At 50.5% G+C, this 18,076-nt stretch overlaps 1 protein-coding gene across 1 annotated transcript in view; it reads right to left on the reverse strand.

Moving 5' to 3' along the window:
• syt1a (synaptotagmin Ia) overlaps window positions 1–18,076 on the reverse strand; it is a 622,829-nt gene that overhangs the window by 55,226 nt on the left and 549,527 nt on the right. The window contains 1 exon segment of the mRNA XM_038780004.1: window positions 9,652–9,769. Coding sequence (XP_038635932.1) covers window positions 9,652–9,769 — 118 coding nt within the window.

The following is an 18,076-nucleotide window of genomic DNA, read 5'->3' on the forward strand; positions in this document are numbered from 1 at the left end:
TTTTCAAAGGTCCACCCAGCCCCACAGAGATGTCAGGGCTATCCAGGCCTGCCATCAATGAACCTACTCTACACCTTGATTCCGACTATGCCTGCAATGACCCACGGTCCCGTTCCAATCGGCGTCATTACTACCGGATGTCCCCCAAGCGTGGCACTGAACCTGTCCACGTCCACAGCGTGAGCCAGGATGATGAGTGGTGTGTCACCCTTACGGTCAACTGGTCCCTTGTCAGGTTCCGCCTGGACACTGGCGCTTCTGCCAATCTCATCGCATCATCTGATTTCCGCAAGCTCTGCGTGCAGCCTGCTGTCCTGCCATCTGCGTGTAAATTGCTGGGCTACAATGGCAATGCCATCGCCGCCAGTGGCTTTGCCGTCTTGAGATGACACATCGTGCTCCCGTTCGAGATTATTGCTGCCTCAAAAGCCACCTTGCTTGGTGCGCAGGCATGCAAGCTGCTCCACTTAGTGCAGAGAGTACACTCTCTCTCTCTTCAAGCGATGTGTCTGCATCCTCTGACACAGACTTCAGGGCGCAACTCGACCATCATCCAGCAATACCATGATGTTTTCGAAGACATGGGCACGCTCCCGTACACATATAAAATCTTACTCAAGGTCCAATGCCACGACTGTCGTTCACGCACCTCGCAGAGACCCAGCGTCCCTCAAGGATCGCCTCAAGCAACAGCTCCAGGACCTCCAGGACCAAGGAGTCATTTCTAGGGTCACGGAACCCACAGACTGGGTAAGCTCCATGGTAACCTGAATTGTAGCTCCAGTACACAAGAAGCTGAGAGTAGTGAGGTCATGAGTAAGGTTTCAAAGTTGCAGGAGTGTACCGGCAGGAAGGAAGGTTGGTTTAAAGTGCGTCTACTTCAATGCCAAGAGCATCTGGAATAAGGTGGGTGAGCTTGCGGCATGGGTTTGTACCTGGGACTTCGATGTGGCCATTTCGGAGACATGGATGGAGCAGGTCGAGGAATGGTTGTTGCAGGTGCCGGGGTTTAGATATTTCAGTAAGCTCAGGGAAGGTGGTAAGAGAGGGGGAGGGGTGGCATTGTTAGTCAAGGACAGTATTATGGTGGCTGAGAGGACATTTGATGAGGACTCGAATACTGAGGTAGTATGGGCTGAGTTAAGAAACAAGAAAGGAGAGGTCACCCTGTTAACGGTTTTCTATAGGCCTCCGAAAGGTTCCAGAGATGTAGAGGAAAGGATTGCAAAGATGATTCTGGATAGGAGCGAAAGAAACAGGGTAGTTGTTATGGGGGACTTTAACTTTCCAAATATTGACTGGAACACTATAGTTCGAGTACTTTAGATGGGTCCGTTTTTGTCCAATATGTGCAGGAGGGTTTCCTGATGCAGTATGTAGATAGGCCAACGAGAGGCGAGGCCGTATTGGATTTGGTACTGGGTAATGAACCAGGAGAGGTGTTAGATTTGGAGGTAGGTGAGCACTTTGGTGATAGTGACCACAATTCAGTTACGTTTACTTTAGTGATGGAAAGGGATAGGTATATACCGCAAGGCAAGAGTCATATCTGGGGGAAAGGCAATTATGATGCGATGAGGCAAGACGTTAGGATGGCATCGGCTGGAGAGGAAAACTGCAGGTGATGGGCACAATGGAAATGTGGAGCATGTTCAAGGACAGCTACTGCGTGTCCTTGATAAGTATGTACCTGTCAGGCAGGGAGGAAGTGATCGAGCGAGGGAACCATGGTTTACTAAAGCAGTTGAAACACTTGTCAAGAGGAAGAAGGAGGCTTATGTAAAGATGAGACGTGATGGTTCAGTTAGGGTGCTTGAGAGTTACAAGTTAGCTAGGAAGGCTCTAAAGAGAGAGCTAAGAAGAGCCAGGCGAGGACATGAGAATTCTTTGGCAGGTAGGATCAAGGATAACCCTAAAGCTTTCTATAGATATATAAAGAATAAAGAATGACTAAGGTAAGAGTAGGGACAGTCAGGGACAGTAGTGGAAACTTGTGCGTGGAGTCCGAGGAGATAGGAGAGGTGCTAAATGAGTATTTTTCGTCTGTATTCACACAGGAAAAAGACAAAGTTGTTGAGAAGAATACTGAGATACAGGCTACTAGACTAGAAGGGCTTGAGGTTCATAAGGAGGAGGTGTTAGCGATTCTGGAAAGTGTGAAAATAGATAAGTCCCCTGGGCCGGATGGGATTTATCCTAGGATTCTCTGGGAAGCTAGGGAGGAGATTGCTGAGGCTTTGGCTTTGATCTTTAAGTCATCTTTGTCTACAGGAATAGTGCCAGAAGACTGGAGGATAGCAAATGTTGTCCCCTTGTTCAAGAAGGGGAGTAGAGATAACCCCGGTAACTATGGACCAGTGAGCCTTATTTCTGTTGTGGGAAAAATCTTGGAAAGGTTTATAAGAGATAGGATGTATAATCATCTGGAAAGGAATAATTTGATTAGAGATAATCAACATGGTTTTGTGAAGGGTAGGTTGTGCCTCACAAACCTCATTGAGTTCTTCGAGAAGGTGACCAAACAGGTGGATGAGGGTAAAGCAGTTGATGTGGTGTATATGGATTTCAGTAAAGCATTTGATAAGGTTCCCCACGGTAGGCTATTGCAGAAAATACAGAGGCATGGGATTCAGGGTGATTTAGCAGTTTGGATCAGAAATTGGCTACCTGATAGAAGACAAAGGGTGGTGGTGGTGCCTCTAATGGTTTTCTTTCCCGCGCTGAAGCGGTGCCAAGGAGGTGTGGCAAGAGGGGGATGACCCCATGAAGGGAGGGGATAGGTTTTGGCGGGAGCTGCCGGGGTCAGCAGATGTCAGCTGACTCACGGAAGTACCATGGAGGGTGTGTCGTGGCTAGGAGGGGTCCTAGCCTTGGGGAGGGGATACCGGGTTGCTGCTGGAATGGCCAGGAAGGAGCTGGTGTGGGGCCCGGGGGGTGGGGGGGGGGGGGGGGGGGGGGGGGGGGGCGGCGTTTATCGCCATGGGAACGGGTCGGGCGGGGCGCGCTGGCCTGGGTGAGCAGGTCGATGAGCTATGGCTAGCCGGCGGGGGAGGGGGGGCGGGTTGCCCTCTGATCCGGCTGATTACCTGGAACGCGAGGGGGCTGAATGGGCCGGTTAAGAGAACTAGGGTATTTTCTCTTCTGAAGGGGTTGAAGGCGGACGTGGCTATGCTCCAGGAGACCCACTTGAAGGTGGCGGACCAGGTTCGTCTGAGGAAGGGGTGGGTGGGGCAGGTTTTTCACTCAGGATTGGACGCGAAGAACCGGGGGGGTGGCGATTCTGGTGGGGAAGAGGGTGGCGTTTGAGGTGGCTGAGGTGGTGTCGGACAAGGAGAGCAGATATATTATGGTGAAGGGTAGGCTGCAGGGAGAGAAGGTGGTGCTGGTTAATGTATATGCCCCGAATTGGGATGATGCCGGCTTCATGAGGCGCTTGTTGGGCCGCATTCCGGACCTAAAGGCAGGGGGCCTGATCTTGGGGGGAGACTTTAACACAATGCTGGATCCCCCATTGGACCGATCCAGTTCAAGGACGGGTAGGAGTCCGGAGGCGGCCAAAGTACTGAGGGGATTCATGGACCAGATGGGAGGGGTGGATCCCTGGAGGTTTGGGAGACCGAGAGCGCGGGAGTATTCCTTTTTCTCTCATGTCCATAGGGTTTATTCCCGTATAGATTTTTTCGTCCTGAGCAGGGGATTGATCCCGAGGGTGCAGGATCCCGAGTATTCGGCCAGAGCAATTTCAGACCATGCTCCGCACTGGGTTGATCTGGAGATGGGGGAGGCGCGGGACCAGCGCCCGCTCTGGTGCCTGGATGTGGGAATGCTGGCTGATGAGGAGGTGTGTAGGAGGGTCCGGAGAAGTATTGAGAGGTATCTTGATACCAATGACACGGGGGAGGTCTGGGAGGCTCTGAAATAGTGATCCGGGGGGGAGCTGATCTCCATCCGGGCCCATAGGGAAAGGAGGGAGAGGAAGGAGAGGGAGCGACTGGTGGGGGATCTCCTGGATGTGGACAGGAGATACGCAGAGGCACCGGAGGAGGGGTTGCTGGGGGAACGGCGTATTTTGCAGGCCAAATTTGACTTGTTGACCACCAGAAAGGCGGAGACACAGTGGAGGAGGGCGCAGGGCGCGGTATATGAATATGGGGAGAAGGTGAGCAGGATGTTGGCGCATCAGCTCCGTAGGCGCGATGCGGCTTGGGAAATTGGTGGAGTGACGGATGGGGCGGGAATGTAGTGCAGAAGGGGACAGAGTAAATGGGGTGTTTAGGAACTTCTACGAGGAACTGTACCGGTTGGAACCTCCGATGGAGAGAGGGGGGATGGAGAGCTTCATGAACAGGCTATGTTTCCCAAGGGTTCAAGAGGAGCTGGTAGAGGGGCTGGGGGCGCTGATAAAGCTGGAGGAGCTAGTCAGGGGGATTGGACAAATGCAGTCAGGTAAGGCCCCGGGGCCGGACGGGTTCCCGGTGGAATTTTATAAAAAGTATGCGGACCTGGTGGGCCCCCTGTTGGTGCGAGCCTTCAATGAGGCATGGGGAGGGGGGGGGGGGGGGGGGGGGGGGGGGGGGGGCTTTGCCCCCGACGATGTCGCGGGCACTGATCTCTTTGATCCTAAAGCGGGATAAGGACCCCTTGCAGTGTGGATCATACAGACCTATCTCGCTCCTCAATGTTGACGCCAAGTTGCTGGCGAAGATCCTGGCCACCAGGATAGAGGACTGTGTGCCAGGGGTGATACACGAAGATCAGACAGGATTCGTTAAGGGACGGCAGCTCAACACGAATGTCCGGAGACTGCTAAATGTTATCATGATGCCGGCAGTGGAGGGGGAGGCGGAGATAGTGGTGGCGCTGGATGCAGAGAAAGCGTTTGATAGAGTTGAGTGGGGGTACCTGTGGGAGGTGCTGGAACGGTTCAGATTTGGGGAGGGATTCATCAAATGGGTGAGGCTGCTCTACGCGGCTCCGATGGCGAGTGTAGTTACAAATGGAAGATCAGAGTACTTTCGGCTCTACCGTGGGACCAGGCAGGGGTGTCCCCTGTCCCCCTTGCTCTTACCACTGGCGATTGAGCCTCTGGCTATGGCGTTGAGGGAGTCAGGGAGATGGAGGGGTCTGGTGCGGTGTGGGGAGAACCATAGGTTCGTCCCGGGGAACATTGATGGGGGATTTCAGGGTTGGCACAGAGCGGGCATCAGACAGCTGAGGGACCTGTTTATTGATGGGAGGTTTGCGAGCCTGGGGGAGTTGGAGGAGAAATTTGGGCTCCCCCGGGAAATATGTTCAGGTATCTGCAGGTAAAGGCATTTGCTAGACGGCAGGTGGAGGGATTCGCTTCGCTTCCCGCGAGGGGGGTGAGTGACAGGGTGCTTTCTGGGGTCTGGGTTGGAGAGGGGAAGATATCTGATATCTACAAGGTTATGCAGGAGGTGGAGGAGGCGTCAGTAGAGGAGCTGAAAACTAAGTGGGAGGGGGAACTGGGGGAACAGATCGAAGACGGGACATGGGCTGATGCCCTGGAGAGGGTTAATTCTTCCTCCTCGTGTGTGCGGCTTAGCCTCATCCAATTAAAGGTGCTGCACCGGGCCCACATGACTGGGACGAGGATGAGTAGGTTCTTTGGGGGTGAAGACAGGTGTGCCAGGTGCTCGGGGAGTCCAGCGAACCATGCCCATATGATCTGGGCATGCCCGGCACTGGAGGAGTTCTGGAAGGGGATGGCGAGGACGGTGTCAAGTGTGGTGGGATCCAGGGTCAAGCCAGGATGGGGACTCGCGATCTTTGGGGTTGGGGTGGAGCCGGGAGTGCAGGAGGTGAAAGAGGCTGGTGTGCTGGCCTTTACGTCCCTAGTAGCCCGGCGAAGGATCTTGCTACAATGGAAGGATGCGAGGCCCCCAAGCGTGGAGACCTGGATCAATGACATGGCAGGTTTCATTAAGCTAGAGAAGGTCAAATTCGCCCTGAGAGGATCGGTGCAAGGGTTCTTTAAGCGGTGGCAACCTTTCCTCGACTTTCTGGCTCAACGAAGGGTACTGGGACAATAGCAGCAGCAACCGGGGGGGGGAGTGGGGGGAAGGGGGAGGGAAAAGGGGGGGGGGGGGGGGGGGCGATGACTATGTTTGTTTATTTAATTTAAATTTATTTTTAAGTTCTCTTGTTGTTCATTGGGGCTGAGGGGGTGGGAGGTAGGGGATACATGCGTTGTTACGGTTTGGGGGGTGTTACAGTTTTTATGGGTTATTTTGTTGCATTTCATTGTTTGTTGTTATATTTTATATTTTCTGTAAAAAATCCCAATAAAAATTATTTTTAAAAAAAATGAACCGCACCCTCAGAACGACGGTGCCATCAATTCTCGCTCCCAAACTCGATTATGTCCCCGTGCTCCACCGCATGCACATATCTCAACTGCAGCAGAAAACCTCCTGCAACTCACGGGCTGCTGACCTTCCTGACATCCATCCACACGTCAAGGTTCGCATCCACCTCCCAGATGGTGGCTGGTCTGCGCCTGCGGTCGTTCTAAGGCAGGTGGTCCCCCCACTCCTTCCTGGTACACTTACCGGATGGATCCATTCGGCGCCGCAACAGGCGTGCTCTTCGCCTGGTTCCAGGGTCGTCATGGGATCCTCCGACCAGCTCTCCTACTGATCCCGCTGTGGACTGTGTGGCGCTTCCAGTCCCTCTGCCTGCCCCTGATGGTGCTGCAGCCCTCCCGGCTCCTGAGCCGCCAGCCATTGCCCCACCCTTGAGGCGGTCAACCAGAGTTCGTCGTCCACCTCAGAGACTGAACTTAGGAACTCTGTACACATGTGGACTCTGAAATGTTCTTTTTTCCTATACCCTTTATTGTTGCTTTCGTTTTCCAGTGATTTGTAAATAGATTTGTTGGTTGTTCCAGTTCATGGTAGTCATCTGCACCAGGCACCTTCCTCTGTAAATAGTCTTGTTCCCTGTATATAGCTTTGTACATATGTCTTCGCACCTCACACGTAGCTAGGTACATTCTCCACACACCCACACTATTTATTATCACATGCCTATATCAATTTTTTTTATAAAAGGGAGGATGTCATAATATACACCAGTATATCATGGTGCAGACACACACTGATGGACACACACAGGGACCAATCAACATGTATAAACACTGCAGCCAATCACCAGTTAGAATACACACACTATAAAGGCAGAGGGCACCACGGCCCCGCTCATTCTCATCCAGCCCAGCACAGACTCACAACACGTGCTGAGAGAATCAATTGGTTCGGACAAGGCTTAGGTCTCTAGTTTAAGTTAGCATCATTTAGACCCACAGTCATCGTGTGTTAGTTAGTTCGAAATAGTTAATAAAATTGAGTTGAACCTTCATCAGTGTTGGAAGCGTCTGTTCATCTCCCAAGTCTACACTGGCCAACACTTCAAGACACACACAGACAAATACACAAATACATGGACACCCAGACAGACTGACACCTACACAGATAGACGCACATAGAGACACAGAGACAGATACAAGTATAGAAAGACAGACACACAGATGGACAGACAGACAGACGCACAAAAACACAGACAGACACACAGACATACACAAAGACACAGACAAGCAGACAGATCCAACGATAGATACACAGACTGACAGGCACATGTAGACACAGAGAGACACAAGACAGAACAACACAGGCAGACAGATACAAATACAGAAAGACAGACACACAGACCGACAGATACACAGACAGAGATACAGACAGTCAGACACACAGACAGACACATCTTCATACAGACAGGCAGAAACACAGAGACACAGACAGACAGGTACCCAGACACACACACAGATACACAGACAGACAGAGCCATTCACACACACACACAAACACATGGACAAACAAACAAATATACTGACAACACATAGACATACAAACAGACACACCCACAGATACACAGTCAGAGACAAAGGCAGAGAGACACAGACAGACATAAACAGACAAACACACAGTCAGATACACAGACAGACACACTGACAGTTGCACAGGCAGACACACACAGATGTACAGACAGAGACATAGACACAGACAGGCAGACATACAAAACCACAGTCAGACACACAGACCGACAGACACACAAAGACACAGACAGGCACGCAAACATAGACAGATAGAAATACAGAAAGACAGACATGCAGGCAGACACAGTCTAACTGACACAAACAGGCACACAGTCACACACCATCAGACATAAAGACACACAAACAAGGACACAGACAGACAGATGTAGAAAGACAGACACACAGACAGTCACACAGACATACAGATAGACAGACAGATAGACATACAAAGATATAGACACGCAGATAGGCAGTTAGACACAGTCAGACATACAGGTGGACACACAAAGATACAGAAAGATACACAGACTGACACACACACAAATGGACAGGCAGACGCACAAAGACACAGATAGACACACAGACAGGCACAGACTGACAGAAAGATAGGCAGGTAGACACACACAAATAGACACACATACAGACACATCTTGAGCCAGACACACAAAGACACTGACAGACACACACACAGACAACACACAGAGAGGCAGACAGACACAAAGACAGGTACACAGACAGACACACCGTCTAACAAACAAACACAGTTAGACACTGTCAGACATAGTGACACACACACACACAAAGACACAGACAGGCACACAGATAGAAAGACAGACACACAGGCAGTCAGCCCTACTGGCAGACAGACACATAGATGGACAGACACACAGATAGCGAGACACACAAAGATATATACACCCAGACGGGCAGACAGACACACAATCATACATACAGATGGGCAGACAAAGATACAGACAGATGCACAGGCAGACATAAAGGGAGGCACACACACACACACAAATGGACAGGCAGAAAAACAGACAGACACACAAAGAAACAGATGGACACACAGACCGACATGGATTAATCTTGTTCCTATGTGGCTTCTCCTTATTTTGAAATTGTGTCTCCTGGTTCTAGACCCCCCAACAAAGGGAGACATCTTACCTGCATCAACCCTGTCTATTCCTCTGAAGTTTTTTGTAGGTTTAAATGATATCAGCAGTCATGCTTTGAAACTCTGGAGAATACAAGCCCACTTTGACCAATCACTCTTCATAAGACAGTCCCGCCATCCTCGGAACAAGTCTGCTGAAACTTTGTTGCGCTCTCTCTATGGCAATAATATCCTTTCTGCGGGAAGGGGACTAAAACTGCAGACAGTGTTCCAGGTATGGCCTAATCAAGCTCCTATACAATTGAAGCAAGACCTCGCTACTCAAATGTTCAGTCTTTCCTGATAGAAGCTCTCAGTTCTGGTATCAGTCTTGCAAATCTTTTTGACATCTCCAGCGCCTCTGTGTCATTTTTTAAATTATAAAGACCAGCAACGTGCACAATACTCCACGTTTGGTCTAATAACTTCTCTGCTTCTCATTTCAACCCCAGTTTGTCTTTTCTGACAATTCTAATCACGATTAAACCTTTCCTTCATCACTTCCAAAGCGGAGTAATCACATTAACAGTTATGGTGCTGTGTGGCCTATCAGATTATGGTCTAGCCGTTTAAAAGAAAATACTGGATGATTTTTGCTTACCTGATAACCCTCCCACATCCATCTTCTTCAGGTTCTTTGCTTCTAGGATAACAACTGTCAATTTTCCAGCAGTCGGGACATAGCGAAGAGAGAAACAAATGTCACCCAGCTTCTCTTGCTGTGAATGTAAATAAACAGGGTGCACACGGCTTTTAGAACCAGATTGATAACGGTCCGAACAGTTTGTTTGCTGAATTGTAACAATTGTACCAAAGCCCATTCATCAATCACTGCGTCTGCTCATTGACCCAGATTTTTGTGGAGTCAGAAAGACCCCACAGATCTTCACAAATGAGGGGTGGGATCTGGATGTCGACATCCTTCTCTCTAATTTCAATAGATCCCCATTTTCTGCTGGTGGAAAGCGGGTGGGGGCAGTGATGGTGGTGGTTCACACTGTGATATCCAGGAAGGAGACTGGTGCTCACATTCCTGAAGGACAATGATGTACATAGAACATAGAACATAGAACAGTACAGCACAGAACAGGCCCTTCGGCCCTCGATGTTGTGCCGAGCAATAATCACCCCACGTAAACCCACGTAACCCGTATACCCGTAACCCAACAATCCCCCCATTAACCTTACACTACGGGCAATTTAGCATGGCCAATCCACCTAACCCGCACACCTTTGGACTGTGGGAGGAAACCGGAGCACCCGGAGGAAACCCACGCACACACGGGGAGGACGTGCAGACTCCACACAGACAGTGACCCAGCCGGGAATCGAACCTGGGACCCTGGAGCTGTGAAGCATTGATGCTAACCACCATGCTACCGTGAGGCCCTCTGCTACCGTGAGGCGGTGTTGGGTAAGCTGGGTCTGCGAGGACTACGTTTACCATAGCAGTGAGAGAGACGGGCTTCCAATACTTGAAGAAATGCAACACAATTTTATTGAACTCTTAACTATCATACATACTTTAACTGTGGGTTGTCACTATGCTGAGTTGACTGGAGACCTGAGGCTAACCTGACCAGACTATCTTGCTACCACATGGTGGATGTTCTAGTTGTTGCTCACAGGCTCTGACTGTCTCAGAGGCTGCATCCCGAGAGAGCGGGAAAACTAGTGCCCTCTGGCTTTATAGTGGTCGTGTCCTGTCTGGTGATTGGCTGCTGTGTTCTGTGTGTTCATTGGTCATCCTGTCAATCAATGCCTGCCTGCACCATCATATACTTGTGTGTATATTATGACAATATTAAATCGGAAAGAAATAGATAAATTAAAAGCGCAGCTGTCCACCCCGAGAGGGATCAATTGCGCTGCGGGTCAGAGTAGTAAATACAGACCGGCGCGGACACATAATGATGGTGACCAGGATCAACCTCCTCCATAATCCATACTGACACCCACAGCTCCACCTGTACCAATGGCTCCCATTGCAACTCAGAGGACAAGAAGTGCGGCAGGAACAGGAGCAACATGCAGTACTCCCTATTAAGTCACCCAGTGACACGTTTTGCCTAAATTAATACTGAAGTAATAAGACGGTACCGGGGATCCATTTCACATGTTCGCTGCCAACAGAGAGGGATGCTTGAGTTGGATGATAAAGAGGAAGTAAAGCTTTTGGATATGTGTCTGGATACAATACTGTTTTCTACCCGCCAACATATCCGGTGTCGGGCCAATCGGTAACTGGCGGTCCACCTCAAGGATGGAATCCACCAGCCTTTCCCTCTCCACCCTTCCAGAGTTTTCCTTATGCAACTTGTCGGAAATTATCTAGCCCCCGCCCCCCCCACCAATGACCGTCTTCAAAGCTTCCCCCAACACGGAAGGCAGAACTGCCTCACTCCTATTGAACTCCATGTATCACAGATCATAGATGTATCATAGAATTTACAGTGCAGAAGGAGGCCATTCGGCCCATCGAGTCTGCACCGGCTCTTGGAAAGAGCACCCTACCCAAGGTCAACACCTCCACCCTATCCCCATAACTCAGTAACCCCACCCAACACTAAGGGCAATTTTGGAGAGCATCTAACTCCAAGATGAACTGTAAGGTCTATTAACCCATGTCAGAGTCAAAGTTAACCCTAAAAATGCCCTCAAGTATTGAGAGAAAAGGTGTCATACTTGGACGTTGTATTAGCAGCAGGAATGCATTCCATAGGTGAAAACAAATGTGTATGATATGTCACCTCCCTAAGCCAATGGGTGTGCAGCCCTTTTAAGATTGGTAGGTTAGGGTTATGCCGGTGATATTTCCTGGTGTATTGCACTGTAACAACACCACAACACAACTTTAAAAAAATTAGTTTTTGGGACGTGGGCGTCGCAGACTGTGCCAGCATTTATTGCCGATCCCTAATTGACCGTGAGGGGGCAGTTAAAAGACAACCATATTGCTGTGGGTCTGGAGTCACATGTAGGCCAGACTAGTTAAGGACAACAGATTTCCTTAAGGACATTAGTGAACTTAGGGTGGGATTCTCCGACCCCCGCCGGGTGGGAGAATCGCCGGGAGTTGGCGTGAATACCGCCCCCACCATCCTCCTAATTCTTCCGCCTCCCAAAATTTGCCCCGGCGTGAGTCGTGCCGCTCGCCTCAGAGAATGGCGGGTTCCGGTGTGACTCAATGCTGCCCGAATTCTCCGGCCCGCGATGGGCCGAAGTCCCTCCTATTCTTTGACGGTCCCGCCGGCGTAAATTAGAGTAGGTCCCTTACTGGCGGGACCTGGCGACGCGGTCTGGCCCCGGAGTTCTTGGGTGGGCGCAAGGGAATCTGGCCCTGGGAGGTGCCCCCGAGGTAGCCTGGCCCATGGTTGGGGCCCACCGATCCACGGGCGGGCCTGTGCCGTGGGGGCACTCTATTGTTCTGCACCGGAGGCCGTGGTACCCTCCACCATTCCCGGTGCGGAAGCGATTCCCTCTGCGCATGCGCGGGATGACGCCAGCATGCGCTGGCGCTCCCGCTCATGTGCTGACACGCGCCGGCAGGCGAAGGCACTTCAGCGCTGGTTGGCGTGGCACCGAGCCACTTTCCTGCCGGCTGACGGGGCGCCAACCACTCCGGGCGGGCCTAGCCCCGAAAGTGCGGAGGATTTCGCACCTTTGGGGCGGCCCGACGCCAGAGTGGTTCACGTCACTCCATCCCGCCGGGACCCCCCAGCCGGGTAGGCGACAATCAGCAATGGTTTCATGGTCGTCATTAGTATTGCAACTCCAAATGTTTATTGAATTCAAATTTCATCATCTGCAGTGGCGGGATTTGAACCTGGGTCCCCAGAGCAGTCTCTGGATCTCTGATTTACTAGTTCAGTGAAAATACCACTACGTCACCGCCTTCCCCTATAGGAGCCAGCGATGTCCCCACCAGGAGATGTACCCATTGAGTCCTATTCAGTAGAATAGGACAAGAGATAAGAGGCAAAAACTATGGGCCATTCAGCTGGATGGGCCCAGGAAATAAATCGATTAACAGTAAAATACAATTGAAAAATTGAATTCCAGTTGTTGGAAAGGAAGGATAGAAGAAGGCTTATGACCGTTAAAGACAGTATAACCCAGAGGGGGAGGGAGACCGGAACCAACTCTCCAGAAGGTGGCCTGAAGTTGAGACTTTTGGAAGGCGTACCCTTTCACTAGGCCTGATCGCCTGAGGACAGATGGGTAATATCTCACACTCACACACACACACACATATAGAACATAGAACAGTACAGCACAGAACAGGCCCTTCGGCCCTCAATGTTGTGCCGAGCAATAATCACCCTACTCAAACCCACGTATCCACCCTATACCCATAACCCAACAACCCCCCCTTAACCTTACTTTTTTTTAGGACACTACGGGCAATTTAGCATGGCCAATCCACCTAACCCGCACATCTTTGGACTGTGGGAGGAAACCGGAGCACCCGGAGGAAACCCACGCACACATGGGGAGGACGTGCAGACTCCGCACAGACAGTGACCCAGCCGGGAATCGAACCTGGGACCCTGGAGCTGTGAAGCATTTATGCTAACCACCATGCTACCATGCTGCCCTCACACACACACATACACATATATACACACATAAATAGTTTTAGTTAATGTAATTACAGTATTTCATTAGTATGTTTCTTTTTGTGCAATAAAGCATTGTGATTGTTGAAAATGAAACTTGTGTCACAGGGTTGTTACTCAATACCACAGACAAGCGGGTGGGATGTGCCTCCAGACAGAGGTCAACAACACATCAGTAGGGCCATTTGAACACATTGCTGCATTCAAACAAACTACATTTTGAATGTTGCATGGGGTCTTACCCCCCAGCCCGGTTTGACCCTGGATCCTACCACCCTCGACACCGTCCTTGCTATGCCCTTCCAAAATTCCCCCAGCGCTGGGCATGCCCAGAACATATGGGCATGGTTTTCTGGGCTCCCTGTGCACGTAATGCACCTGTCCTCACTCCCAAAGAACCAGCTCATCCTTGTCCCGGTCATGTGAGCCCTATGCAGCACCTTAAACTGAATGAGGCTAAGCCTTGCACAAGAAGAGGAGGAGTTCACCCTTCCTAGGGCATCCGCCCACGTCCCCTCCTCAATCTCCTCACCCAGCTCCTCCTCCCATTTACGCTTCAGCTCCTCCACCGAGGCCTCGCTACCTCCTGCATCACTTGGTACGTTGCCAAGATCCTCCCCTTTCCAACCCACACCCCCGAGAGCGGGGATGGGACAATTGGGCGCGGCCGTTTTGGCGCGGCCGTTTGGACGCAGCCGTTTGGGCGCCATGGGACAATTGGGCGCAGCCAATTTGGCGCGGCCGTTTGGGCGCAGACGACAGAAAACCTTAAATTAGTTCAGGGTGATTATGAGCAAGGCTCCTCAAGTACTCAAATTTTCAAATATAAGAACACTTTCATGTATTCTTTTATCTTTATTGTAAATTAAAAACCTTAAATTAGTTCATTTAGTTAAAAACCTTAAATTAGTTCATTTAGTTAAAAACTAAAGTTAAAAAACCTTTAGTTTAGTTCATTTGGTAATTATGAGCAAGGCTCCTCAAGTACTCGATAGCATCCATGTTTTCAAATTTAAGAACAGTTTCATGTATTCTTTTATCTGCATCTCTATACTTTTTAGTTTTTGTGGCGGTTCATGGCCGGCTAGTAACCTTTCATAATATGCATCTCTACCTTTCTGTACTTTACGCAGGCCATCAATTAGTTTCCATATGGTGGGATGATGCATGCCAAGTTCATATTTCAATCGACGGTGGGCTGCCTCCGCATTATTGTTTGTGCGGTCTTCCCCGTTTAATGTTCTCTGATAAAGGTTCCAAATCTCAGGGCGAAATAAAGGTGTTCGCCTACCATTTCCTCGTCTGTTCAGACGACCAACATATGTATCTTCAAACCAGTTCAGTAAATCTTGAAGTTCTTGCGGCAGTTGGGTCGCTAAAGCATCCAGATATTCATCGATTTTGTTCAAAGGGACGAAGGCAATGGCAATATCATTTTAGCTTTTAACGCGAAATCTGGATCAGTGTTATACAAACTACGGAACCCCATACTAGCTAGATGTTTTTGCATATTTGAGCTAAATGAAAAAAAACATCCTTTTATTTGAACATCAGGGAATATGTCTTTCATAGCACTGTGCGCAGCTTGTTCATAATCACAGACGATTGAACTGGGTTTCAAGTTGGGTTCGATTTCTTTCAATAATGCGAACATTCTCGTATATGTGGTGCGTTGCTTGTTGGGCAAAAGAGCAATAAACCGTAGGAGTAACTCCTCCGTGTTTTTTTACCATAATTACATATATCTGAGAAAGAGGCTGGGAGCAATACTGAATGTGCCATCTGCAAAACCACATATCAGATGTCAATAAGTGCTGTAGCCAGCTCTGTCTTCCGAAGATTATATCCGGTCGTCGTGACCTGGTCCGCTATCACAAAGTAAAAATTTTTCTTCCACTCCTGGTTGAGGGACATATATCCTGTAGCATTCTGGCACAATCAATTGTTGTAAATCACTTGGATTGGTGGGGGCGTTCAATACATAATTACGCTTCCTGCTTATCATTCTCCTCAAAGCAGATATATTAGGAATGGCTGGTAGACTAGCTTGGGATATGTCTGGCAACATTCATTAACACTACAGTCGGGTGCCTCAAGGGTTTCCTGTGCTCTCTTTTTATTTTAGTTTTCACGAGTGCAACCTCTACTTGTGCAGCAGAAGCATCATGCGAATGGCTGTTCATCTGCCTCACCACGTTTGCAGCTTTAGTATGGAGACGTGCTTTGCACCGTTTTTTTGCTCACAACGCCAAAATTTCACTTCGCTGTCACCTTTGCTTGTTTTGTCAAAGACTAAAGGAATCCGTTATGAACAAATTTTTCTTTACCACGTTTCGTTGATACTGCCTCAGCCATCATATGGGTAGTGCGAATTGGTTTAGTTACAAAATATATAAAAAGATGGTGGATAGAACGCACCAGCACCCAACTCAACTGAGGCTAATTCACAAATAAAGAAATGTTATTTTGGTGCCAAAACGTCAATAATGCCATATATGAACGCCGATATATAAACAGATGGTGATAGAACGCACCAGCAACCCAACTCAACGCACCCGCAACCAGCCAACTCACCTGAGGCTAATAATAAAGAAATGTTATTTTGGCGCCAAAACGTCCGGCGCCAAAACAGCCGGCTCCAAAACGGGTTGGCGCCAAAACGGCCAGCGCCAAAACGGCCGCGCCCAAATGGCTGCGCCAAAAAGTACCTAACCCCCCGAGAGCACCCTGTCCTGGACCCCACGTGGCGGCAGCAGAGGGAACTCCGCCACCTGCCCCCTGACAAAACGCCCTTACCCTGCATGTACCTAAAGGTGTTCCCCGGGGGAGCCTGAACTTCCTTCCAGCTCAACCCAGGCTCGCAAACTTCCCGTCTACAAACAGGTCCTCAACCGCCTAACACCTGCCATTACCAACTCAGGGACCTGCCGTCAATTCTCCCCAGGACAAACTGTGGTTCCCCCGTATCGAGGCGCCCCACCTCCCCCTGTGCCGTCTCCATTGCCCCAAATTCTGAGGGGAGCCGCTACCACCGGTGTTGTGGTATACCTCGTTGGAGGGAGCGGCAGCGTCGCCGTTACCAACGCCTCCAGACTCGTGCCCACACAGGACGCCATCTCCATCCTCTTCCATGCTGCCCCTTCCCCGTCCATCACCCACTTATGCACCATCGCTGCATTGGCAGCCCAATAATACCCAGAGGTTGGGCAGCGCCAGCCCCCCCCTATCCCTGCCCCGTTCCAGGAACATCCTTCTCACCCTCGGGGTCCCGTGCGCCCACACAAACCAGGTATTGCTCCTGTTAACCTGCCTGAAAAGTCCTTCAGGATAAGGATGAGGGGGCACTGGAACAGGAACAGAAATCTCGGGAGCACCGTCATCTTGACTGATTGCACCCTACCCGCCAGAGACAGCGGCAACGTGTCCCATCTCTTGAACTCCTCCTCCATTTGCTCCACCAGCCTTGTGAGGTTAAGCGCAAGGCCCCCCAGCTCCTGGCCACCTGGACCCCCAAGTAGCTGAAGCTCCTCTCCGCCCTTTTTAGTGGGAGCCTACCAATCGCCCCCTCCTGGTCCCCCGGGTGTACAACAAACAGCTCGCTCTTTCCCCAAGTTGAGCTTGTACCCTGAGAAATCCCCAGAGTCCCTGAGAATATCGGCACAACATCGAGGGCCGAAGGGCCTGTTCTGTGCTGTACTGTTCTATGTTCTATGTTCTAACCTCCGCATTCCCCCCACCGGGTCTGCCACATACAACAATAGGTCATCCGCATAAAGCGACACTCGTGTTCCTCCCCACCCTGCACCAGCCCCCTCCAGTTCCTCGACTCCCTCAGCGCCATGGCCAGGAGTTCAATTGCCAGCGCAAAATGCAGGGGGGACAAGGAACACCCCTGCCTCGTCCCTCGGTATAACCAAAAATACTCTGACCTCCTCCTATTTGTGGCCATGCTCGCCATCGGGGCCTCATATAACAGCCCCACCCAACTGACAAACCACTCCCCAAACCCAAACCTTTCCAGCACCTCCCACAAGTACCCCCACTCAACCCTATCGAAGGCCTTCTCCGCATCCAACGCCACCACTATCTCCGCCTCCCCTTCCACAGCCGGCATCATTATAAAATTCAAGAGCCTCCGTATGTTAGTATTCAGCTGCCTCCCTTTCACGAACCCCGTTTGATCCTCGTGGATAACCTGCGGCACACAGTCCTCTATCCTCGTGGCTAAAATCTTTGCCAACAGCTTGGCGTCCACATTTAAGAGTGAGATCAGCCTGTATGACCCACACTGCAGGGGATCCTTGTCCCGCTTAAGGATCAAGGAAATCAGCGCCCGAGACATCGTCAGAGGCAGAGCCCCCCCTTCCCTTGCCTCGTTGAAGGTCCTAGCCAACAGGGGGCCCAACA

This window comes from Scyliorhinus canicula, chromosome 20 (assembly GCF_902713615.1).
Source record: "Scyliorhinus canicula chromosome 20, sScyCan1.1, whole genome shotgun sequence".
Lineage (NCBI taxonomy): Eukaryota > Metazoa > Chordata > Chondrichthyes > Carcharhiniformes > Scyliorhinidae > Scyliorhinus > Scyliorhinus canicula.